Here is a 26,087-nt window from a genome sequence, read left to right as displayed (position 1 = left end):
TAAAGAAGTAAAATTTTAATGCAGCAAAGACCAGCAAAATTGTGCAGACTTGACTGAACCAAAGTGAAGATATGTGAACTAGTGTGAACAGAAGTGAAGCCGTGCAAAATTTTACAAAACCATGTGAACTTCATGGAACCTCAGTGAAGACCAGTGATCCTGTAAAGTCTTCAGTGAACCAGGGCGGACTTCTGCAAAGCCCAGTGAAGACCCACAAACCTGTACAAAGATAACATGAATTTGCACAGACAATACAAGTAAACCAAGTGAAAACCCACAAAATTGGGCATCCTTCGGTTTATTTGGGTTTGGAATTCTGGCAATGCAACCCAACTGGATAAGTCCCTTGTAGACTGGTAGTATTTTCTTCACAAATAATGAAATCTGAATCAGTAGGACATTGTTCATGCCCTATTACCTGACTCTTACCTTCTCCTCCCCTGGTTTCTCATTGCCTGAGTACTTCAGGTTCACAAAAGATGAAAATTAAGAAAAAAAGAAAGAAAAGAAAATAAGGGGAAAAGAAAAAGAAAAAAGGGAAAAGGAAAGAGTAAAAAAAAGATGTAGAAAAAGAAATAGAAAAAGAATAATAAGAGGAAATAGAAAAGGAAATAATTAGAATTATAAAAAGAAAAATTATTAGAAAAAAAAAGAATTAGAACAGGAATAGGAAAAAGACAAAATAATTGGAATTAGGAAAATAAATAGAAAACGAATTGGAAATAAACTAGAAGAAGAATTGGGAAAGGTTGTGGAAAAAAACTGGAATTAGGAAAAAAAGAACTGAAATTAGAATTACAAAAAGATAAAGGAAAAGAAAACTAATTAAGGAAAACAATTAAGAATTAGAAAAAGATAAAAAGTAAAAGAATGAAAAAGAATTAGAAAGAGTAAGAAATAGAAAAGAAACAAGAAAAAGGAAAAGGGAATTCTAATTATAAAAATTATTAGAAATAGAAACAGAAAAAGAAAATAGAATTAGAAAATGAAAGAGAAAAATAATTAGAAAAAGAAAAATGAAGAATTAGGATTAGAATTGGAAAAAGAAAAAAAATGGAAAAAGAATTGGAAAAAGAACTAGAATTAGAAAATGAAAAAAGAGTGAAAAAATAAAAAAAAACATTGGAAAACGAGTGAGAAAAAGTCTAGAAAAAGATAAAAATAGAACTATGAAAAATAAAAGAATAAAAAAAGAAAAGAATTAGAAAAAATAGAATTAGAGAGAAAAACAAGAATATGGATAAGAAAATGAAAAGAAAAGGAATTGGACAAAAAAGAACTGAGAAAATAAATGGAAAATAAAATAGATGAAGAATTGGAAACAGAACTGGAAATGGAATCAAAACTGAAAAAAGAATTGGAAAATGAAAAAGAAGAGAAAGGAAACAAAAGCACTAGAGCAAGAGAAAGAATATGAAAAGGAATTAGAAAAAGAAAAACGAATGGATAAAGAAAAAGAATTAGAATGATAATTGGAAAAAGAACTGCAAAAACTGAAAATGCAAAAAGAAAAACCTGGAAACAAAAATAATTAGAAAAAGATTGAGAAAAATAAAATGAATTAGAAAAAGGAAAAATATAAAGAAAAAAATAGAAAAATATCAAGAATTACAATGAGAAGTAGAAAAAGATTTAGAATCAGAAAAAGAAAAGAAACTGATTCAGGAAAAGGACAGAAAACATCGAAAACAAATTTTAAAAAAGAATCAGAAAAGAATTAGAAAATGTAAAAGAAAAAATCTGAAATAGAGAAAATGAAAAGGATGTGGATTGGGGAAAAGATTTGGAATGGGGAAAAGAAAAAGAACTACAATTAGAAAAAGAGTTGGAGCTGGAAAAAAAATGAAATAGAAAAAAGAAAAAAAAGAGTTGGAAAAAGAATTAGAGAAAGAAAAAAACAAGGAGTAGAATAAGAATTAGAAAAAGAATTAGAGAAGTCATTAGAAAAGGAGAAAAGAAAATGAAAAAAGTATTAGAAAAAAAACAAAGTATTATAAAAAGAAAACGAAGAATTAAAGTTAGAATGAGAAGTGGTAAAAGGAAACGAAAAGGAATTGGAAAAAGAAAAACAATGAAAAAAAGGAAATTTAGAAAAAAAAACTAGACAAATAATTAGAATTAGACAAAGAAATAGGAAAAAAATGGAAAATTATCCAGAAAAAGAGAACGCAAGAACTACAATTAGAAAAAGAACTGGGATTCAAAAAAGAAAAAAAGGAAATAGAAAAAGGAAAAAGACTTGCAACAGGAAAAAGAAATAGGAAAAGAATTAGAAAAAAAAATAGAAAAACAAAATAGATTAGAAACAGGAAGAAAAAACAGATTTAGAAAGAGAAAAAGAGAGATTTAATAAAAGGAATGGAAAAATAATTGGTAAAGGAAAAAGAAATGGAATGAGAATTGGAATGGGAATTGTAATATGATGAAGAAAAAAATATGGAAAGGAATATGACAAAGAAAAGGAACATAATGAAGAAAAAGAAAGAAAATTGGAAACGGAAACAGAATTGGAAACAGAATTAGCAAAAGAAAGAATTAGAGGAATAGAAAAAGAATTCAAAACAAAAAAGAATTGGAAAAAGACTTGAGAAAAAAAATTAGAAAGAAAAATAAAAGGAAGTAGAAAAGGATATAAAAGAATTAGAAAATGAAAAGGAGAAAAAAGAAAAAGGTAAAAAGGAAAAGAAAGGGAAAAAACAAATTAGAAAATTATTCAGAAACAGCAATGAAAAAAATACAAGGAACTGGAAAAGGAATCAGAGAAAAGGAAAGCATTACAATTAGAAAGCGAATTAGAAAATGAAAATAAATTAGAAAAAGGGGGGGAAATAAAAAAAAAAAACACGAAAGAGAACTGGAAAAGAAGAAGTTAACTCTAGAAACCCCAAGTCATACACGGCCCTCACTGGAAGCCTGTTTTGGAGCCTACCTCTTCTTTTTGCATCTCACTTGGTCAAAGCAGAGCAGTCAGCATTTGGGTCGCTGTAGCTCCAATGAGGCACAGATTGACAACATGAAACACTAGAAAAGAGAAACAAGAAACACTGCATAACGGCAAGAAATGATATTAAACCCAAAAAGAAAAGAACAAACCCATGTTTGGTAGGAGTGGCAGAAGCCGCAGACATCCCATTGGTAACTGGGAGCCTAAGCCAGCTACTGTGGACGTGATGAGTGTTGGTCAAGCTAGAGTTGAACTCCATCAGGGTACGTTTGGACTTTGTGAGCCCTAGAAGACAAGGAGAGAGAAGGAACCAGGCGGCGGATGTGAGAGGCAGTGCCAGTGGAGCATCCCTTCAAGGGACACTTCTCCTGTCTCACCCAGGACAGCTTCTCTCCTGTTTTTTTTTTCTTCTCAGGGTCTGCATGCTTTGTTTTGTTGGCACACCGCATCTGCCTGGCCAGAGAGAGATATGGAGACCAAGTGGAACACTTGCTTGTAAGTGTATGGTGTGGAAGATGGTGTAAAATAAGAACATCTGGTGAACACAAAGTGAGCACGAGGGACAACCAATGCCATGAATATAGAACCTCTACAAGCATGGGAGTGGCCTCAGGGGTCAACATAGCTAGTCGGACAAAATAAGGAGTGCATCTTGGCATCCATCTATGGCTCTGGTTTCCTGCTGTAACCACCAAGAGCCTCAGTACTGTCCTCACACGGCTCAGAGGGCCACAGTTCTCCAATGCTACCTGTTGAACACAAGACAAGATCTTCTAATAAGGATGAAGGAATCACCCCTTCAAAGCATGTGGGCATGTCTAATACTGCAACCCAAAGAGATCAGGAAGGGCAATAGCATCTGGAGTCTCCAGTCCTGGAAGGAGAAAAGAAACCTCCACATGAGATACTAAACAACACGGGTTAGTAAGACTTAGGTGTCATTCTAGAAACCACAAGTCATACACAGCACTCACCCGAAGCCTGTTTTGGAGCCTACCTCTTCTTTTTGCATCTCACTTGGTCAGTGCATAGTAGTCTGTGTTTGGGTCATTGTAGCTCCAATGAGGAGTCAATTAACAGCCTGGAAAACAAAGGAAAGGAAGAGAAACACTCCATAATGGCAAGAAATGATACTGAACCCAAAAAGAAAAGAACAAACCCATGCTATTTGGGAGAGACAGAAGAGCTATTAGTACTGACAAACAACACAAGATGGGAGCAGAAACAACAACATAAAATACTCACGTTATTAGTTCTAATGCAGAAACAACATTCCATTCCTACATAAGTACACAAACACTGTGTAACTGCACAAAATGACCATGACCACTTTTGAGGAGCATGCTGCTCCATGAGAGCTCATGCAGTGGGAGAATGAGGAAAGGCTGAATCCAGGTCCATGATCTCTTTTGGTACCATGTGGGGTAGCTTCTGGAGACTGCAGGACTCTGGCATGACAAGCAGCCCACAGGCAGGAACAGGATAGCATCAAGATCTGCTAGCGAGGAAGAAAAGGAAATCCCTGAATCTTCTTTCTCCACAAGCATTTGGGATTCTTTCTTCTTTGCAGGAAAAAAAAAACCAACTCCATTGTGATTCAGTCCCAGCACAATTATTAGGTATATGGTATGTACCAAAACATTGCATATTGTTAGGACAAAAGCTGTGGCATAGTTAGTGAGAGGATCACAAGTAAAATTAACTAGATGTCACCAAGATTAAAATTCTCTTTGAAATTTGTTTGCATTGTCCCAAATCACCTTTCAAAATTCAGTGGGTAAAGCATTTCTTTTACCTTCCACAACTTAGAGCTAGGGAGACATTATTTGAATTATGGCAAGTGCATCTACAATTAACTGGTGGACTTTTTATATTAGTTCTTTCCCACTGAGATAATACACTAGATAATAACTGCTGATTTGTTCCCAGTGCTGATAGGGAAAACTGCAGGGGTGTAGCAATGCACATAGATCACTTGTTAATCTGACACCCTAGTTTTATTCTTTATCCTGCATCTCTCCGGAGTTGGGGGCAATCGGCCAGTGCTATCCTGGCCCCATTCATTTCCTGAATGCATTTAATCACTGTGTTTAACCATGGTTGAAAGGGTTAAGCCTCTGTTAGAATTAGAATTCAGTCCCATATGCCCAGTACAGCAAATATGGGCATGGCCCCATGAGCAGCCAGTGACTGTGATAAGGTCATCATAAGCAATTACAAAAATTAAACTGAAGAAGATTCCTGTCCAAAACAGTGACTAATGATACCATGGGGATCCCAGAGAAAGGAACAGAGCGAGAAGGGAACATGTGAGGCACAGAAATAGGATCAGCATTCATTAGCATTTGGAAAACAAGAGAGAACTTCCCGGTTCCAAAGGAACCAAGGTTAGAGGAAGCATAACTGGAAAAGAAAACAAAACAAACATGAAACTTCCTGGTCCCAAGTGAAGCAAAGTTAGAAGGTAGGTGAAATCCAGATAGCTAATTATGTACATTTCCTCCTGATCATCTTGAGCCTTTCAGATGTATTTGTTAAGAGTCTCCCTGAGGGTTAAAGGGACAGGACCAGTGTGGGGCAAATCAATCAACACTAGTTGTCCTGGGGAGTAATCATCCCAATAATCAGCTCTTTGAGTAAGGGACCACAGGGCACAGTGGTTGCCAGTGGTGGTCCCCAGTAACCCTCTGATTCCTTTTCAATCAACAGGATCTGATCTCCCACTGTTAGTGGCACTTTCCACACATACTGATTTCCTAGGTGTGTAACCAAAATCCTTCCTTTATTTGGCTAGTTCTGTAGCAGAATAGGGAGACCTTCTCGATACAAACATCAGAATACCCACTTTCAGTCTCTTCATATGCATGCCCAGTTTCTATCAGAAGGCAGACAAGGATCACCAGGTTTTCTGATTTGTCTTTGTAATTAATTCCTGCAAGGACTGAATAATTTGGGTTTCTGCCGTGTGCTGTTCATTGTGGATCTCTACGACAGCAGTAAGAGCAGCTCCTGGAACTGCACAAGTGATTGATTTTCCCTTTTCCTCCACCATACGAGTTTGCTTGTGGAGGGAATCTATATGATCCACAACTCCCTCTAAGTTGGGCCAATTATTCTGTGCCCAATTCATCTCCATGGGGGAGAATTTGGCACCATGCTTTTCTAAGAGGTCAAGGAGCGGATTCCTGCCCTCATTCCTTTTTTTTCTTAATTTCCTTTTTTTTTTTTTTTTTTAAATGATCATGACTCAAAATGAGGAGCAATCTCTTTGGGGGGGCAAACACATACTATCAAAGTCTCAACAATTTACTCCTTACACCCCCAAAGTGTACACACATACTCTCTTCTACCCATAGGACACTTGCTGCTACCACCTGGACACATTCAGGCCAACCTCGAGATACGGGGTCTAGTACTTTGGACAAATATGCAATAGGCTTTCTCTAAGATATTTATAAGCATTGTTGGAAATAGCCAAATAATTTTCCAGGACAGTATCTCTTATCTTTATATCTATCTTTATTTGTAATGGCGGGCCTCCTGCAAGCAGGAGAGCGCAGAGAAAACAGTGTTACATCTTTTATCCCCTACTGCCCGACCCTTATCTCTGTCTTCTCTGGCTCTTCATTGGCTGAGTACTGCAGGTTCACACTCTTTCGCAACGCTTCACTAATCGTACCAATACCAAATAAACACAAATCCTTACCACCCAACCACAAATATCTTAATTGGTCGACTGCCTTCTAACAACTGCTTTCTTAACAAACATCTGGTCGTAACTTTTGGATGTCTGCTTTACAACATAGACATAACCTCTTAACTGCTTCATTACCCCCCAGCATTTGTGCCCTTTGCACTGGGTCATTGTTCAGGTCATCCGTCTGTCCTTGCTTAGAGATAAGCTTGGAAGGAGGACAGAGGGCAGTATCTTGGAGCCTGCCTACGGCATCCTAACGTTCCCACAGAATGGGACAGTTCTGCTTTGTGTAAAGGCCCCGACTACTTGAGAGTTTGTTCAATGCACTTCACTTCTGCTGGCCTAATGAACAACCTTACAGTACGTTTCCCAGGTCAGAATACTATCTCTCGGTGCTGCCCGGACAGCTCCAGCTGCCGCCGCGCTGTCCTGCGGGGCGGCCCAGGCGGCAGGAGCGGCGCTCTGCGAGGAGAGCCGCGCCTCCGACAGCCGGCTCCCAACGCTCGCTCCCGCGCACGGCGGCTCGGCCAACGGCAGCCGGCGGAGCTACCGCGGACCAAGGAGACCCCGGGGGCGGGGCGGCGCCGCCGCTGCCCAATCAGAGGCAGGGGGCGGGGCAAGGGAGATGCTGCTCAAGGTGAGCTCCTCCTGCCGCAGCGTGATGACGACAGGTCTGCACGGCCAGCTCCTAGGTCGGGAGCCAGGAATGGACACGGCAGGAGGAGAGAGGCGTTAGGGAGCAGCCGAGGCTTCGAAATGCATCAAAAAGCCCTGAAAAGCATCACAAAGCCACAGCCAGGAAGCTCGGGATTATCACGAGCAGCATCCAGGATGCTAAACATCATTTGCTACCATACCAGATGGTAGCTGAGCTCTCGCTGCAGACGTCCCAAAGCCAGACAGAACGGGAACAAACCCAGAGCTCTGCTGCACGCACCCCACAGCCATCGCGTTGCAAGCTGGCGTGCCTTGCTCTTCGTTGCATTCGTCCCAGTCTCTGTGAATGAAGACTCGGAAGGCAGTCAAGGCGTTGATTGAGCACCAGCGTGCTTTTATTATTATGTAAAAGACAGGAGGGCGTGAGAGGTCCAGGGTAAAGATGGGACTCATCCTCTCTTGTCACGGAGAGAGTGGCTCAGAGCTCTCAGTGCTGCTGCCCGGTGCCTGGGGCTGGAGGCCTGATTCTAAGTCCCCCTCCAAGAGGCTCGGCTTCTCCTCAGCGACGCTGACCTGCTCCTGCGTGGAGGTGCTGCTGTCGGGGCACTCGGACTGTGCTTGGGCTGGGCTGCACTGCAAAGGCACTGGGTCACAGTCCAGGCTGGTGACTGTGGTGTCCAGCAGGCTCAGGTCAGCATCTTCAGCACAGCCGGGAGAAATGAGGGCGTGAACTTGGATGAGCTCCTTCTCTCCATCGCTGTTGCTATGTGGAAGGCTGTCATCTGAACCACAGTGACTCATGCTTCCTAAGAGCCCTCCATCGATGGAAGCACACAGCGCACCATCGCTACTTGCCCCGGCTCTTCTGGGTAGACAAGGGCTCGATTCACCTAGGAAGGATACACAGGGGTTAGTGTCAAACTTTCACAAGCTGAATTATGAAAGTGGCTCTTGATCAGGGGTGATCTGAAGATGCTAGGTATAGGTTGGAACGCTAGGAGGAGATACAAGTCCACTTGTATGGCATGAATTCTATGTCGCTGAAAAGCAAGGCTTTGAAAGCTGGATTCGCACCCTTACCTGCCAGCACCACGACTTCCGTCTCTGAGGGCTCCCTGGGACTGCGCTGCAGTCGGCGTTTGGCCACAGAGGATGGTTTCCGCAGGCTGAAGCAGGAACGCCAACTGCCAGCTGGTGATTCCTTCGTCTTGCTGGGTGGACGTTGTCTGGAGAGAGAAAACAGTGACTGGTGTGAGTCGTGCGTGGTGCGGGGTGAGGGAAGAGCTGCACTGAGCTCTTGCCAACAGTTGCTTGTTCCTGGCACCGCCTGGTTTCTGCTGAAGCACAGCTTAGAAACTCGCTCTCTTTCAAGCAGTTGAGGATGGTTCCACTCCTATAGCTCAGCCCTGAAGTCTTGCTGGCTAAATTCCCCTAAACTGTGTCAAGCAAGATGCAGAGCACGTGAGCAAAGGCTCCGCGGCTGTACAGGACAGCATCTAAGGGATGGCTCTTCTGGAGCCAGCAGGCGTAACTGCTTTCTGAGGAACCGTGCAGCCATAAAGGAAATTCAAAAGCACCTCTGACTCTGACATCAACACCTCGTCGGCCCCATCTCACCGCCAAGTTTAGTTTCTAGTGCCAGCAAGTCTGACCAACAGCTCTGCTTAGAGGAGAACCGGAACTGGTTTCAGGCATGTGGCCCCGACAGCTGGAAAACCCCAACGTTTCAAGGTAGAGCCAGCTCAGGCCAGGGTAGACGTCAGCATGGCTTTATACATCTCGTGACTGCGTGCCCAGCAAGGAAGGAATGGCAGCCTCGTGTGGCTAAACCGAATATGTTAGTTGAATCTCAGAGTCCAAAGGGAGCAGAGATTCACTGCAACAATTCACTTCAGGCACCGTTACTTTAATTTAGCTTCCACATGTTTTGGCGCAAGAAATAATGGGGGAAAAAAAAACAACAACACAACCCACCCAAACAATGATGATGGTTGCTGGAAAACAAAGTCCTCTTTACCTTTCAGATGGAAAGTTGATGATTGTGTGGAATTTCCCCTGTACAGCTGTGGGGCCTTCTTCCACTTCTATGTCCCTGCTCTGTGTCACAACGGAAGAGCTGCTGTGGCCTCGCCTCTGAGCCTGTGCCTCCTCCAGGGTGAGCAGCTTTGTGGCAGGAGAAGACACCCACGCAGACTTGGGCCCTGAGAGAGAACCGTGCCCTGTAAGGGAAAGCCACAGGTAAGAGCGAGGATCACAAAGCAGCACCACAGCCATCACAGTTCTGGGGGAGATGCTATAGTTTTCTCAGACCTGCTTATCTGAGCCACTAGAAGAAGAGGAGGTCAGAATAAGCATGTGGTCAGAGGAATGTTTATGGCAGAGGACAGAGTCATAATTAATAAGAGCAGCTCACTGTATCAAAATGGGCAAAGAAAAACCCTAGAAAGCGGGGGCAGGGAACTCAGAAAGCTTCACTGCCACACTTTCATCAAGCTTCACCTGCATGCAAAACATCGTAACGACAGTGACGTTTTTTTTCTCATTGTAAAGTTTGGACTTGGACATTCTCAGCATCCAGCAACAGGATGCCAGATTCTAATCTAAGCCCAGAAGTCTGCTGTCCCCTCGATAGAACAAGTGTATTTCAAAGATCTTGGAGAAGGCCTGGATTTGATCAAGGTGTCTGATCAAGATAAAGCTCATGGAGGAAGACACTCACCTGCTCCATCTGCCATGTCTGATCCGGATTTGGAGCAGAAGAGGACATCTGCGTGGTTGATGATGAATTCCACCACAGCCGACTGCGTCTGCAGTTCCATGCAGGCGGCTCTTCCGCTGGCGCAGGCAGACTCGTTCTGCTGTGATCTGTAGAAAAGGCAGATTTTAGCAGTCATTTATCCAAGATCCAAGTTTCCCCAAGTCTGGATTGTTGCAGCCAAAAGCTGTCAAATTGGGCTCCGGAGGCTTCTGCGGTGATGCCGCTGAAGAAATTCTCCTGGATGGTCAAGGACACACCAGTCCCATCTAAACAAGAGGGCAGAAATTGTCATCTAGAAATTGTGCCCGTGCGGTTGGAGAACAGCCCAGGCTCTTGCTCTGCCGTCAGCCACTTACTACAGTGTACAGGAGAAGAGCACATTCGACGGAGAAAAAGGTAGATTGCATTTTTTGCCGGAGAACAGATCCAAGCAGTGTGTTGAAATGGAGAAAGAAGTTTACCTTAAGAGGTTTGGAGCCCACACAATCGCTAAGTTCTTAGCGTGCATGTTTGTCACGGAACAGTTCCCGGCTAGACGAGCCAAGTGTCTTATCAGGTATTCCAGTGTCCTGGAAAATCAGAGAGGCAAATATTCAGCACCAATGAGCACGCGGTGCTGCGGTTCACAGAGCAAAGCCTCAATGCATGTTATTGCTACTGTCACTGAAGATGAAGTAGATCCAACTTGACTAAGTGCCACACTGTGGCACCAAGCCCCAGCACAGCACAGCTGCAGCCACCAGCTGCACCAACTGTGCCCCCGTGCCCAGGAACCGACCCAATAAATTAACCCCGTGTAGCCTTAAACTGCTTCAACATACGCAGGCATCATGTTGCCAGCATGAGACAAGCCTGGAATCACACCACTGCCCTCTGAAGTGCAGCATGGCTGAGCTCAACAGAGTGAGGGCAGCACTGACCTGTAGTGAGGAGCGGGCAGCTGCTGGATGACGTCCTGCATTCTGACCAGCTGCTCCTCATCTGTAGCGGCACCAACAGCCTCCTGGAATAGTGCAGAAAGGGACTGAGACACAAATCAGTCTAGATACCTGCCACAGGGTCGGGAACTATGGGGACAGCGTGCTGTTGGTCTGCGCCGAGACAGATTTTACGCCTTCCAGGAGGCATCTGGGGAACATAGCGGCACGCAGCTGGTGCCATCAAGGCCAAGGAGTCCAAGCAGCGGGCCGGTTTACAGCCTGATTGCGCAGCTCAGCTCCTCAAGCTTCAAGTGCACTTTGCTATCAATCCCACTCCCATTCTATAAATACTTGGGGAATAGAAAAACAAAACAAAAGAAAAAACAAAAAACATGAATTCTCTCAAGCTTTGTGAATATGGAAATAACCGCCTCCTGGGACCACCAAAAATGGCATCCATATGATGCATGATGTGGCAAAGACATACGAGTAAACCCCACGGGGCTAACAGAAAAAGGGCCTCAGAGCTGGGGCACTGCTGCAGCCATCTCCCAAGAGGCCCAGGGAAGAGGTAAAGGAAAGACGTTGCCTTGTGCTTACCGAGAACTTGTCATACAGCTGGTCGGTCAGCAGAGGGTTCGGGAGCTCCCTGAAGTACATTTTGCAGACGGAGCTCACGCTGTGAGTGTCACGGATGGTTAGCTCAGGAATCTGCTCAGACTCAAATTCTTGGCTGGAGAGAAGGACACAAAAACAGGCGGGGGGGTTGAGAAAGAGGAAAACAAGTCAAAAGCCACACCAAATATAATCAAGCATTGGAAGGGCTTCCCGATTAACAGGAGAAAATGAACACTCAGTCACCAGCACCACACGAGCCATGCTGGATGAGATGTTTCCAAAAGGAGACCTTTTCGTTTTGCTAAGGCATTTCCCGTGACTCTGACAACTGGCTGCCTAGTCTACAATCCTAAGCCAGGAGCCCGGAGCAGCAAGGAGGAGTGTGGGCTGCTCCAAAGGGCTCTGCAAACAGGAGGAAATGGGAATGAGAGCTGGCAGCGGTGACACCGCAGTCCCCCACAGCCTTCCAGTGCTCCGAAGGACAGAAGGAGAACTTCCTGCTCCAGCAAGTCTGCTGAACGCCCCGTGTTCCTATCAAACAGTGACAAGCCTGGCGCACCACTGCTGAGCGCACGCTGCCTGCACAGAGCTGCCCCACGGCGCAGGCCTCTGAGCACCCACAACAGGGCACGCGCCCCTACTGACCGCTGTGTCAGTCGCAGCACTCTTACCGCAGTCTCTGGATGTTGGACGCGACGCCGGACAGCCGGTATATCCCTTGCACTACGCCGTGCTGCTCAATGAACTCGGCGCAGCTCTGGAGGACCTGGGGGACTAAAGAACACGTGCCAGCGGTTACTTGAGCTCCTCATTCAAGTACTGGTTCAGGCTGTGCTCCTGTCAAATCTCATCCACTAAGCCCAGCCAGGCTACTGCTTAGTTCTTCCTTACAGAAGAAAGCTGTCCAAGACGAGGAAACTGGACAGACGTGTTCCTTGCATTCAAGAAGTGTAAGGACCTAGGAATCAGCCTGGAGAAAGTAATTCTGGGGAAGCCGGAGACACTGCAAGTCCCACCACAGCTCCCATGGGAATGAAAGGAGGTGGGAAATCTCATGTCCAGGAGAGCAGGGAAACATATGCAGGACACTCCTTGGCCAAAAGGCTTCCCTTCTTTTCAGGCTAGCGTGGGATTGGCTTACAGGCTTTGGTTTAAGCAAATACAAACGTGCTTGTCTCTTAAGAGCATTAGCCTCAGTTTATCTTTCAGCCATCAACTTCCATTACACGTTTCTCCACCGGTACCAACCTGCCCCTTTGCTAGATATGACCTCCCTTTCATCTTTAGATGCCCAACAGAGGAAGATCTCAGGAACGGGCCGTCCCTTACCATCGCGACCAGAGTGGAGAAGATGCTCTCCCAGGTCACAGCCAAACACCCTTTCCTTCTCCACCTCCCGCTCTTTCGGTTTCTTTGGGCGGGCCTTCACCAAGGAACGAAGGAAGGTGACGAGCTTGCCGCGTTTCTTTGGCACTGCACAACAGGAAGAAACCAGTTCATTTCAGGTTTGGCTCAGTTGGACAAGGCCGAGCATAACACATTCTACAGAGCACGTCAAAACGGGAAGAACATTAACAAGTACATAGAAAAACGGATTTTCTCCCATCCCTGCAGGAGGAGCCAAAGGCCAGGTTGGATGGGGCCCTGGGCAGTGGGGTCTAGTCTCACATTAGATGTGGAGGTTGGTTGGCAGCCCAGCCTGAGGCAGGGGGGTTGGAACTTGATGATCCTTGAGCTCCCTTCCATCCCAAGCCATACTAGGAGGATTCTATGATTTCCCCAAGTCCACTCATAAACACGGGAGGATCGGGCCAAATCTCTGCGCGTTCCGATGGAGTTTAATGCACTCCTCTTGCTTGGCTTGCTCAACTTGAGGATTAAGGATCCTCTTGAAAAGTCACGTTCCGATCAAGCATATCACTAGCACAACCAGGCCTCTAGCTGTCCACCAGGGACACTGGCTGTTCTCAACCTCGTACTGACTCGCAGAAGAACTGCCTTTGCCCTCCTTCATTCTCATTGCCTACAAAACACCAGCCATATGCCCCATGATATGCCTGAAGGATCATCAGCACAGACTATAACACGGGATGGATAAAGGAGATATTAAACACAGAACACACCCAAAAAGAGACGCCATTTTGCTTCCCTGCACCATCAAATGTAACATCTGTACCTGGCTTTGGCACTGAACTGAGGAGAGACTCCGGAATTTTTCCATTGATGAGCTCCACGCACTCACTTGGGAAAAATCCAACCTGTAACAAGAAAAAAAAGAGAGGTGCACTACTGAAGGCAGCATTTCTCAGGCCTGAACTGTTCAACCAAAAGCCACCTAACATTTTCCTCGGAACGTGCTTGCCTGACGCTCCGTAAGACTATCCAACAAAAAGTGGCCTGCATAAAAGTAATAATTATTCAACATTTGCAGCCAAAAGACCTACAAAACAAATAATTGCTTCTGTAGAAGATGTAGAAGAAGAAAGTTCTTGCTGACTGAGATGCAGCTGCAATAATCCCCAGCTCCGAGCTACCCAGCGTTCTGCAGCCAGCAGCAGCAACAAGCACGCGGAGGGTCTGTTACCCTACCTCAGCTGACAGGCAGTAACTTCCTAAAAGACACTAACTTCACGTTCTGCATGGGTGCAAGCAAAATACTCTGAGACACTGAAACACTGTCTTAGCTGCTGCATTTCCAAAGGTGGGGTTCAGTGGCCGTGACCTGATGCATATTGTGAAGGCTCTTGCTTCTAAGTGAGTTGAGGAGACAGTTTCCTACAAAGACCATCTCTGACACCGACACAGGGAAAATGTTTACATCCATGAGCCATCCTGTGCAGGCAGCGCAGCTCTTAGCCGAGATTCCCGACCTGACCGAAGTTGCTCTCTCAAGTCTGAAGCTTGTGCCTACCTGAAAGCCATGCTTGCCTCTCCACCAGGGGGTCAGCTCCTTTGGTGGCATATCAGTAACGCACACGATGTCTCCCACCTGCAAAAGACTGCAACCTCACCAAACATTCTGAAGGTATCTGAGAATATTCCTGATGCGTTCACACCTTATACTCTCCTGTACATGACAACTAGGAACGCCCTTAACTGCTTACCTCAAAGGAGAGTTCATCCGGTGCCTGGGCAACATATCTCTTAAGAACACGGGCAGCAGCAACAGCTGGAATATTTACAGGAGACTCCTCGTGGATCAGCAGGGGCTTCCCATTGTTCTCAGTCTGAAACAGAGAGCACAGGCCATGGTGAGGAGCTGAGGACAAACGAGGACAATTTCAGAGCAAGGAGCACATCTGCAGAGAAAGATCCTTATCATGAGTGCTTAACAAGAAACTGCAAGTCTAATAACAGCTGTTTCTCTTCCTGGTGTGCAGCAGTATGGCCAGGCAATGTAAAGATGCGTCTCTCTCTACCCAGACTAAGAGGACAAACACCCCAACCGAGAGGACTCCTGGAGTTTTATAAACTTGCCACGCTTGCAGTACTGTCTTGCCAAAGAGGAGCGTAAGAGTCTGCTTGCTTCCTGTAACCTATTGCTTGGAGACCTCAGCCATGGACTGGACACAGGAGCTGGTCCACTGACCCAATCCTTGGCTCACTACAAGTGCCTGCTTCCCTTAACTTACTGAATATGAGAACTTGGTCTTTGGGTGACAAAATCCAAGCAGGATGGGGAAAAAGCTTCTGCATGTTTATAACGCTCGATCTGATTCTGTCGGTACTATAACGTCCACGGCCATCTAGATGCTCGTAGCAAGGACATGAAGCTTTTCAGGCAGCTTTTCAGTGACACCGATAGAGCTGGAAGGATTCTCCCTCTCTTGAAAAGCAGGAGAGCTCATCTGCAGCTCACTCTGCCGGCTCAAGTCAGCAGAACAAAGACCAATCAGAGCTTCATACTCTACCTCCATTTGTGCCAGGTCAGGCCCACAGCTGATCTCGCTGCACGCGATGCCCATCACAGCAGGCACGACAAGCTGGAACTGAAAAGAAACACACTTCTATTTTCTCTGTTCACACACCACGGTATGGAGAGACTTCTTCAGAACTACCCTCAGTTACCCACTGGCATAGGCAGGTGTTCTAGAAACAACCACTTTGTTCAGTCACTTCAAACGAGACAGCCTATTACGCAGCAGTTTACCAAGTCGCTATCCCTCTGCTAGCAGATGGGGACTCCGGCACAAAGCAGCAGATGCGCTTGCTCAGAGCACTCCGACAGCACAGTAGCAGGGCAGTGAGAGGAGTCACTGCTGGGGGTGGATCTGCTCCCTAGCGCCCGGCTCCCACCAGTTCACCTCCAGCGCCGGCCGCAGCCTTCCACACGGATTTCCTCTGCTTGCATCTCTGCTGTGCTCCCCACAGCTGTCGTGCGCACACGCAGCCGAAGCACGCATGCTCATGGTCACGTTGTGCAGCCCTGCACAAACCGGGACTAGGACTCCTTGCCTAAGGGATTGGTTTCCTAAAGACTAGCTGGTCACAGCATCACAGACAGCATCCTTCTGAGGGCTGAGCTGGAGGGAAAGTGGAATAACTCTACACGTGACCAGTGTCCTGTCAAGGCTGGATGAGGCTGTGTTACTAAACACGGTGCGACGCAGGCTGCAAAACCACATGGGGGGGACAACGTGTGGCACATACCAGGCAAGAGATCAGAACAAGTTCCTTGAAGCCGCAGCCGTTTCTTGTCACTTTGCTCTGTTCTTCCGCGAGCAAAAGCTGCATCAAAGGAGAAGGCAGAGGGCGGGGAGAGGAGAGAGAAAGAGCTGATCAGTGAGCTTGCACAATTTAACAAAGAAGACAAGGAAAAAGCCCTGAGACAAATGCCACCTCTATGCTTTGGAATGTAGCTACTGAGTGAAAATTATGTCTGATGGTCAAGAGTAAGCAGCATGACACCACCAGCTCCGCCAGCCAGCAGCTTTCAACACCTCACTGTCCACCTGTCTATCTCACACTGTCTCAGCTTACCTACAAGATGCTGCACAAGACGGTGTGAAAACGAAGGTACTCAGTCGATGCACAAGTGCAACAAGCTAGCTACTCAGTCAGAGCTCAAGCGCTCCAATGAAGGGACGCAGCAGGCACTGCTCCTCCCCTCATTCTAGCTGCTTATGACATCACTAAGGGCCACCAGGCTGCTCCACCATGACAGACAAGGTGGGGAAGCAAGACCACGTCACAAGACCAGAAGATTCCAACACTCCAACATTCTAGAATCAGAGGGCGGTTGGAATTCTACCTCAGCCAAATCCTGGAGAAGCTGGCACGGGGTCATCATGACCAAAGCGCAGGACCCGGCGCTTGCTCTTGTTGAGCCTCGTACAACCGGCCTCAGGCCATCCTTCTGCAGGGCCTTCCTACCCTCGGGCAGATGGACACTTCCTCCCAGCAGCATACCTTGCAGTGCAGGGCCTACATAAAATCCACACTAGAGTCCTTTGTTTCATTCAAGAGCACGTTACAGCACGTATCTATTTCACCGTAAGGAAATCAAGGAAGAGACGGGAGAAACACAGAACTGCTACGAGACTGCTATATACATTTCTTTCCCAAGTGGATTTTTGCCTTTTTGCTTCCAGGATGACCTCATTTTGTTCTCCCCTTCTTGTGGGGAAGCTGCCTCCAGTTCCTGAGGTTCAGGAGACAGCATGAAACACGACACTAAGACAAACGCTTGTCGTGGGCGAGGGGTGGCTGTGCTTTGCCAGGCATACGGCGGGGCAGTAAGTGCCACACGGCAGCCCCAAGCCAAGCCCTGCATTCAGTCACTGTGGCCACAGCTGGTGCATCGCTGCCAGAACGTATCCCAGGATACAGGTGGACGCAGGCACTCCTGCTCCTTCTGCAAAGCCATCCTCTGCAGAGCCCATTAGGTGCTGCTCAGTGCTATGCCAACCAGGCTCCCGTTTACTGCAGCCCTGGGATAAACACGCGTGTACTCTTCTGTGCAGCAGTGAGCTCCAGGGATGAAGCACAGAGGGTAAGCCAACAGAATCTACTGCTGACTCCATCAGCTCCTTCTTCTACCAACCATGGGCAAACACTGTGAGACAGAACATAAGGGGAAAAGCACTTCTGCTCACACGCCTGCAATGGAATTCAAAACAGCTATTGCAAGAAGAGCTCGTAGGGTAAACCTAGCCTCAGAGACACAAACACACCAGGTTCCAGGAAATAGCATGGCACATTGTTGATGAAACGCTGCTTCGTTGCTTGGAGAGCACGCAGCATGCCGCTTTGACAGGCACAGCAGTGCTGCGACGTCCAAGCTGGGCACCAAAACCTCTCCAGCATCCCTGGCCAACGCTGCCAGGGAAATGCAACACCTGCATCCCTATCTGGCTTACGGCACACACACTGGGGGGCTGCCTTAGTCTCAGGTGGGAGGGATTTTTCTTCAGAGTATCTGGTATGATGCTATGTTTGGGTTCTAGGAGAAAAATCACACTGAGAACACCCTGATCTTTATAGTTTCTGACAAGCAAACTTGCACAGAGCCAAGGCCATTCTCAGCAAAGCTCTCAACAAGGAGCTGGGAGGGAACTGAATTAAGACAGCTAACGTAAACTGGCCAAAGGGATATTCCATACTATATGCCATCAAGTGGAAGGAGTTTTGAAGGGGATGAGAGTACATCTCACTCTCTTTTATTGCTTGGCGGCTAACTGGACAGTGGTTGGCGGGTGGTGAGCCATTGCTTGTACATCACTTGCAATACATTCATATATATATTCAGAACTACTTTTATCTCAAAAACATGAGTTTTACTTCTCTTTTTCCACCCAACACTCTCCCCCATCCCACGGGGAACAGGGGAGTGGGCAAAGGACTGCGTGGTGCTGAGCCACCCACCGGCTTCAACCACAACAGGGCCGCGGGGCAATGGGAGCAAGCACAGAAATAAAACACAGAAACTCGCTGTTCCTTGGGCTCGTGGCTGCCACAAAGCTCGTGTTTTAGTGATGCAGAGTACTGTATCTCCAGCTATTGTGCGTCTTGTTAACCACAAGCTCAGCTATGAGCTGTCACCACAAGCAAAAGATAAATGTAAACAAAGGCTTATATCCACACGTACCAATCTGGGTGTGAGCAATAAAAGCCCATTGGGCCATGGACAAGGCAGGCAGCACATAGGCAGGAAACAGGAAGGAGTTGAACTCCAGCTCTCCTACACAAAAGAAAGGGAGAGCACCACGGGAGGAGTTACGACACAGCTTCAGAGCTTACAGAGCCCTGAGATTTCCAAAGAACGGTGCCAGGGTAACTCTCACCATTCCCACGCAGGGGTCTTCCCAGACACTTCAGCTGCTGACTTCCACTTCCTCTGTCATGTGTAGAAAGTCCAGGTGACAAATGCTCATTTCGTCTGGGTAACGCTTCCATGGTCATGACTGAAAAAAAAAAAAAAAAGCAGCATGCAACCCCATAAAATGTACCTTTCTGCTCTTTCTGTCAGCACAACATCTAAGATGAGCATTACACGTCCCTGCTACTGATTGAAAATTCATCCAAGCCTATGTTCCACACAGCTTCATCTCAGTGCCAAAAAGAAACACGTAAACAGATGTTCAGAGGATTCTTTGTGCAGATAAAAGTGCAGGGTGCATATGTATTCTCTTCAGTAATAAATATTAGTTTAGAATCCAAAGGTAACTTTTCAAGAAGCAGTATGAAAGAAAGGTCAGTCAAAAGGAAATACGTGATTTTCATCTATTTTCATCTAAAAAATCCTTGCTAAACCTCTTCCCATCAAAAAGAAAGCATGCTGGGCATTCTTAGCAGCAGCTCAGAGGACATCTTGCACCACAAAATGCAGCACATGCTTTTTGCTCACAGGCCCCTCATGTCTCTAATTTGTGTCAGATTCACTCAAAATGACCACGTGGACCAGAACAGCCATTTGGTTCTGCTGAGGTAGGAACCCACTGCTGGGATGTCCCACAGTCCCGTTTCCCCGCTACTTCCAGCCCTGGGGGGAAAAGGAAGAGCAACTGACTTCACCTACCCAGACTTCTGCATGGTCTCACATCACACAGAGAAGCATGGTGGAGAGCTCTGGTGGCTGAAGAAATCAAGGTTGCCTCTAAGATCCTGCTTTAAATCCACATGACTTACTGCCCATAAGATGTGAAAGACAAGGTTAAGGTCCATCCAATCCCTGTGGATGTGGCTGCCTGCAAAGACAACAGTTGCCTGCTCTTCAGCAGGGTGATGCTCACCCAGCAAAGCACTCACCAGCACATGTCTTTCATAGAAACATAGAATTAGCAAGCTTGGAAAAGATCTCCAAGATCATCCGGTCCAACCATCCACCTTCCACCAACATTTCCCACTAAGCCACGTCCCTCACGACAACATCTAATGTTTCTTGAACACCTGCAGGGATGGTAACTCTATCACCTGTCTGGGCAGCCCGTTCCAGCGTCTGACCAGTCCTGTGGAGAAGTTTTTCTTAACATCCAACCTCAATCTCCCCTCATGCAACTTCAGGCCACTCCCTCCAGTCCTATTATCACTTACACAGGAGAGGAGGACAACGCCCACCTCAACACAACCTCTCTTCAGCTAGTTGTAGAGAGTGAGGAGGTCTTCCCTGCGCCTCCTCTTCTCCAGACTAAATAATCACAGTTCCCTCAGCCGCTCCCCATAAGACTTGTGCTCTAGATGCCCTGCAGCTTCACTGCTCTTCTCTGGACACATTTAAGGCTTTCACTGTCCTTCCTGTAGTGAGGCACCCAGAACTGAACAAAGTACTCAAGGTGAGGACTCACCAGTGCTGAGCACAGGAGGATGATCGCTTCCCTGCTCCTGCTGGCTCCAGTTCTTTGCATTGCACTTCCAATCTAAACCGTTCCTTCTGCGGTAGCGCTTGCATCCTCAGTTAGGGCTGGAGCTCAAGAGGTCAACACAACAGAAAGAACACAACGTGCAACTGGAAGACATGACTCAAAGCTCACAAGAGTCAACTCTCTGACCTTGGGCACAACTCACAAACCATGAGCCAGGCCTTGCCAACTTGGCAGATCTGAGCATGCCAGAGGGGATCAGATCACAAAGTGTCCATTTCAGTTGCAGCTTCATGTAGGAAAGAAAACCAGCTAACAGGCGTGAATGAATTCACTCACAAGCTGCACAATGAGTCTGTTCTTCATTAAAAAAACCACATGGATTCCTAATCCAAAAAGAGAATGGCAAGAGTTAATACCGATGGAAGAGGTTCCTGGTCCGAAGCCTCATCCTCTTACCCAACTTTCCTTGCCTCGTACTCTTCCCCAACTCCTGGGCGATGCCCACAGGCTTAAATTCAGACCTCAAATTCATAGGACTACTGTATAATCAATGAAAATTATATAAAGGAATTTTATATAATCAAATAATATTAAGATGTTATAATAATGAAATCAGCAAGAGAGTTAGGCACAGCAAGACAAAGAGAATAAATAGGATGCTTACCCGTGTCGTGGGCTCGCTCAGGAAAGACCAGTGGAGTGGATCTTCCGAAGAGAGAGAGATCCTTCCCCACTGGTAGATTGTATTATATTGTATTATTTTGCATTCCGATATCATAGTTAGTAAAATAAGTTTACCTCCATAGATTGTTGCCGCTGTTTTTTTCCTTTTCCCCCTTCCTTCCCATTTTGTGGGGCCAGGCCGAGGGTGGGGAGGGCAGGGGCCTACTGCCCCCTGTCACGGGCATAAACTGATCTAGTTAATTCCATGACACTCATCAAACCAGATTGTCTCAGTCGAAGGATGGTATGCTATCGCTCTCCACTTGCTCGGGTTGCCCTTGCTGGACCCATCTGTATACCAGGCATCTTCAGGGATAGGATATTTCCTCTCCTGAACGGGACTCTTCTCTGGTGGAGCGACCAGTGTTTCTTTTGGTGCATCACAATGATAGGTCACTGGGCCTAGGATCTTCTGAAGCTCTTCTTTTAAGGATGATGAAGACAGACTGCTCCTTTGGCTGAGGTAAGTGACCCATCATGCCACTGTTTGTGCTTGGGCCACCCCTGTCTTAGGAAGGTGGGTCAGATCTTTCACCCACCCCTGAATCTGCAGAGTGGTCTTCACTATAACTTCAGCCGTCTGGGTTATTGGCTCTACTGCCTGTAATGCTGAATAGGCAGCCAATAACTGTTTTTCAATCATATCATATCTTTCTTTTGCTCCATGCCAGACCTGAAACCAAAAACCAATGGGGGTCCGAACAGAACTCTGGCGTTGCCACAGGCCCCAACCAAAGCCATCTTGAGTAACGTGGACATCCAACTCAGCTGGGAGGGTAGGATCGAATATACCCAATGCCTGGGCTTGCAGTAAAATTAGGTCTCTCATCCCTGCTGAGAATTTGACCAGATCCGGGCCATCAAAGGCATCTTCATAAATCGCTTCCCTTACACCTAATTCACAGATGTAATTTTGAAGGTTTTCCATGGAGGACCACATCCCTGTATGTAAAGGAATATCAGATTGATTGGGCCATACCATACAGCAGGCCGCCATTAACCATTCTATTATAGAATGGTTTTCATCATTGTATTGATTACCTGCATATAATCTCTGTCTAAGAGCAGGATGGACGGTCATTGTGGCCAATTTGGCTATTTCCGGGCCATTCATCAGAACACTTTCTGCCCCAGAATCCCATAGTCCAAGCTGGCACACTTTCTCTAGCTTTCTGCTTAAATCGTTGGACTAAGTCCATCAGTTCTGTTGCTGTGTACGGTCGGGCTGTTACATGCAAGTGGGTTTGAACGGGGGGCCACTGATCAGGCGGCACCCCCGCCGATCTGTCCTGTACCTTTTTTGTTTTTTGAGTTATAACAGGACGGACTTCTAGTGCATCCGTCAAAATTGGAGATTCAAGGTCAGATTTAGATTGTTTATTTTCCTGATCAACACAGTCCGTTGATTCAGGAGCCTGGTCATTGTTTATTGAAATATTACAGACTTGACCTATTGGAAGATGTAGAATTGGGTTTTTTCCTGTTAATATGCCAAGTTCCTGTTCTAACTTTTCAATATGATCTTTTAAAAGTTCATTTTCGTTCACTAAAGTATTATTCCTTATTTCAGCATTATTTAAAGCATTTAAGAGTGGCCATGCCACTGTAGAAGCAGCTAATTGTCTTTCTCTTGTGACTAATGTATCATTGCCTAGTCCCTGAAAGTAATCTGCTAGGCGATATGGGGAAACATTTCCCACAACACGTAGAGGACCCCATTTTTCAATGATAGTTGACAATTCATAATAAGGGGATCCCGCAAATCCTGGCATCTGCCCTGGAATTATTTTATCTAGGGGGGTAGTGTCCTCCCCCTTGAACATTTACAGAAATTCCAAAGAAAGGACATAGTGTAAGTTTTAGTATATTCGGCTTGCCTGCCTGGCTCACCAAGTGTATAATCAATGAAAATTATATAAAGGAATTTTATATAATCAAACAATATTAAGATGTTATAATAATGAAATAAGCAAGAGAGTTAGGCACACCAAGACAAAGAGAATACATAGGATGCTTACACATGTCGTGGGCTCGCTCAGGAAAGACCAGTGGAGAGAATCTTCCAAAGAGAGAGAGAGATCCTACCCACTGGTAGTCAGCTCTTAAATGGGTCTAGGAGAGGTGGAGCCATGCTCCACCCCATCCTGCAGCACAGGTGAATTCCATTCACCTGTGCTCCCAGGGCTGACTCATTGCTCGCCTCAGGTGATAAATCAGAGGTTCAGGCCGTGACTCAGCAGTTCCCATACAGACTCCTTTCACAGGACTCAGTCAAAAAGGATGTCACACTTGTTCCACACACTCAAACTGACTGAGCAGTGGTATCACAGTCACTTAAAACACACAGAAGCATCCAAACCCAAGCATGCACATTCCCTCCTGTGTTACTAGTGCCCACAGCTCACCTTCACACCTCTGGGGATTTCTGGCGTTTTACACTGATGCAGCCTCACTATAGCTCCATGGGTGTCACACAAGGCCTGCAGGACCTCTTTCTCCACAAACCCCATCTGCAGGCACTGGTTCATAAGGCTCACCACCCACCCTCCTGAGCAAAAGCAAGCACTAAGAATGAGAGCAAAGTGCACTGGATTTGACCTGGCCTGGTCCCCAAGCCTCAGTCCTGCCAGACATACCCCGGTGCGTAGACTCATCCCCAACATCTGACTGGACATTGTCATTCTGCAAACGCCCCATCCCAGCAGCAAGGGATCAAAGCATTGGGACAGCTGAAACAAAAATGTCATGAAAGTTTCCTATTGGCACTGATCAAGAACACGTCTACCCCTGAGCAACAGGATGGGAGACAAACAGCAGAAGACAACCAACCTGCAGAACCCGCTCCGTTGGGGTTGGTCCAGATGTTTGTATGCTCCCTTCCATGGCCCAGGCCAAGCTTGCTGAGCTGCTCCTCCTTTGTGCAGGGGGAGAGCGGCGCAGATGCTACGTGGTGGCTATGCACAGCATGCCTTTGACTTGATTCTCCTCTCTCCATCTTCCAGTAGCAAGCAGCATTTCAAATCTCTCCTTGCAAAAAATCACCTAGGTAAAAAAGAACTGGCAATCTTGCTTTTAAAGTTTCCTTATTTATACAACTTGATGCTTTAAAGCACAAGCTCACCTAGCAATCACCTACCTTAGACAAGCCCAACCTGCAAGGAAAAGTTATTCTTCTGTGTCTGCAGACTTTGCACACATTTCCAGGTGCAGTAGTCAGCCCAGTTCTCAGCACAGCTTTACCAACCACAGAAACCCAGTTTACGCCCGCCGTGCTTTTCTCTCATCTGAAACGCTGCATTGCTGCAAGAAGCAATGAATAAAATCACAGAATCACAAAACTGGGGTTGCAAGGGAGCTCCAGAGATCACTGAGCCCAAGCCCCCTGCAAAACGGGCTCCCTAGAGTAGGCAGCACAGGAAGGGCGCCCAGGAGGGCCTGGAATATCTCCAGAGAAGGAGAATCCACAGCCTCCCTGGGCAGCCCGTTCCAGCGCTCCGTCATCCTCGCCGTGAAGAAGTTCCTTTGCATTTTGGTGCAGAACTTCCTGTGCTCCAGTTTATGGCCATTTCCCCTTCTTCTGTCACCACAGATCGCTGAAAAGATTGCAGCCGTGTCCTTTTGACTCCCACATCTAAGATATTTATAAGCGTTGTTGGAAATAGCCAAATAGTTTTCCAGGACGGTTCTCTGATCTTTGTATCTATCTTTATTCCCAATTGCAATGGCGGGCCTCCTGCAAGCAGGAGAGCGCAGAGAAAACAGTGTTACATCTTTTATCCCCTACTGCCCGACCCTTATCTCTTTCTCCCCGGCTCCTCACTGGCTGAGTACTGCAGGTTCACACTCTTTCGCAACGCTTCACTAATCGTACCAATACCAAGTAAACACAAATCCTTACCACCCAACCACAAATATCTTAATTGGTCGACTGCCTTCTAACAACTGCTTTCTTAACAAACATCTGGTCGTAACTTTTGGATGTCTGCTTTACAACATAGACATAACCTCTTAACTGCTTAATTACCCCCCAGCATTTGTGCCCTTTGCACTGGGTCATTGTTCAGGTCATCCGTCTGTCCTTGCTTAGAGATAAGCTTGGAAGGAGGACAGAGGGCAGTATCTTGGAGCCTGCCTACGGCATCCTAACGTTCCCACAGAGTGGGACAGTTCTGCTTTGTGTAAAGGCCCCGACTCCTTGAGAGTTTGTTCAGTGGACTTCACTTCTGCTGGCCTAATGAACAACCTTACAGTACGTTTCCCAGGTCAGAATACTATACCCACATTGTTTAGAACATTTAAAGTCTGTTGCAGCTTTGGGAGAAAGAATTGGTCACGTAATTCGGTAACTATGTCTCTAAAATATGTTACCTATAATGCATATGGTAATCTTCCTGTCCACGTCAGCTATTTCTAAGGATATGTGACAGCTTCATTCTTTAGATCAATTGCCCTTTTTCAATGTTCAGTGCAGAAACAACACTTTCACTTTCCACAGTATACGGTATTCTTACTTTGCACATCAGCTATTTCTAAGGACGTGCTACAGCTCACTTCTTTAGATCAACTGCCCCTTTCAATATCCAATGCAGAAACACCACTTTCACTTTCCACAGCATTTACCAGAACCACAGAACGGCAGGGGGGCTGAAAAGGACCACAACGATCATCCAGCTCCCCAGAACCCCCACACCCCCTCGCAGCCGCCTACAGCCTCAGATCTCGCTAGATCCCCCCCCGTCGCCTCCCTGCAGCTTCCTGGAGCCCCGCACGGCCCCCCTCCCCGTCCCGGGACCGTTCTCCCGCACACCTCCGGCACAGCTGTCCTCAGCACTCGCTCCCGTCGCGCCGCGGCTTCCCTCTCGGTGCTGCCCGGACAGCTCCGGCTGCCGCCGCGCTGTCCTGCGGGGCGGCCCAGGCGGCAGGAGCGGCGCTCTGCGAGGAGAGCCGCGCCTCCGACAGCCGGCTCCCA

At 46.6% G+C, this 26,087-nt stretch overlaps 1 protein-coding gene across 12 annotated transcripts; it reads right to left on the bottom strand.

The window, feature by feature from the left end:
• LOC149915798 (rho GTPase-activating protein 32-like) lies at nt 1-26,074 on the bottom strand. Of its 12 annotated transcripts, none has more exons than XM_090151399.1 (26): nt 25,926-26,074; nt 24,255-24,418; nt 23,948-24,175; nt 22,160-23,847; nt 20,378-22,060; nt 19,612-19,780; nt 18,878-18,997; nt 18,682-18,774; nt 16,846-17,018; nt 16,245-16,322; nt 15,506-15,583; nt 14,699-14,821; nt 14,506-14,583; nt 13,771-13,852; nt 12,924-13,067; nt 12,266-12,368; nt 11,577-11,709; nt 10,977-11,059; nt 10,518-10,625; nt 10,018-10,163; nt 9,316-9,517; nt 8,379-8,524; nt 6,996-8,188; nt 3,919-4,025; nt 2,930-3,021; nt 1-219 (listed from the first exon to the last, which is right to left on the bottom strand). In XM_090151399.1, the coding sequence occupies exons 7-23, from the start codon at nt 18,993-18,995 to the stop codon at nt 7,761-7,763; spliced, it is 2,316 nt and encodes a 771-aa protein (XP_090007525.1). In that variant the 5' UTR covers nt 18,996-18,997; nt 19,612-19,780; nt 20,378-22,060; nt 22,160-23,847; nt 23,948-24,175; nt 24,255-24,418; nt 25,926-26,074; the 3' UTR covers nt 1-219; nt 2,930-3,021; nt 3,919-4,025; nt 6,996-7,760. The 12 variants fall into 12 exon arrangements, with proteins under 12 accessions (XP_090007525.1, XP_090007522.1, XP_090007528.1 ...); XM_090151396.1 differs by having other exon boundaries at nt 23,948-24,160; XM_090151402.1 differs by having other exon boundaries at nt 23,948-24,145.
• Nucleotides 26,075-26,087: the final 13 nt, after the last annotated feature.

This window comes from Phasianus colchicus, chromosome 16 (assembly GCF_987193195.1).
Source record: "Phasianus colchicus chromosome 16, bPhaCol1.hap1.1, whole genome shotgun sequence".
Lineage (NCBI taxonomy): Eukaryota > Metazoa > Chordata > Aves > Galliformes > Phasianidae > Phasianus > Phasianus colchicus.
This window is presented reverse-complemented; position numbering and strand designations above follow the sequence as displayed.

Coding starts and splice junctions, on each gene's coding strand:
- LOC149915798 (XM_090151399.1), bottom strand. CDS start 18,995: ATGACCATGGAAGCGTTACCCAGACGAAATGAGCATTTGTCACCTGGA. Junction 8,525..9,315: donor ATCAACTTTCCATCTGAAAG/GTAAAGAGGACT, acceptor TTCTCTCTCCAG/ACAACGTCCACCCAGCAAGA. Junction 8,189..8,378: donor GGAAGTCGTGGTGCTGGCAG/GTAAGGGTGCGA, acceptor TATCCTTCCTAG/GTGAATCGAGCCCTTGTCTA.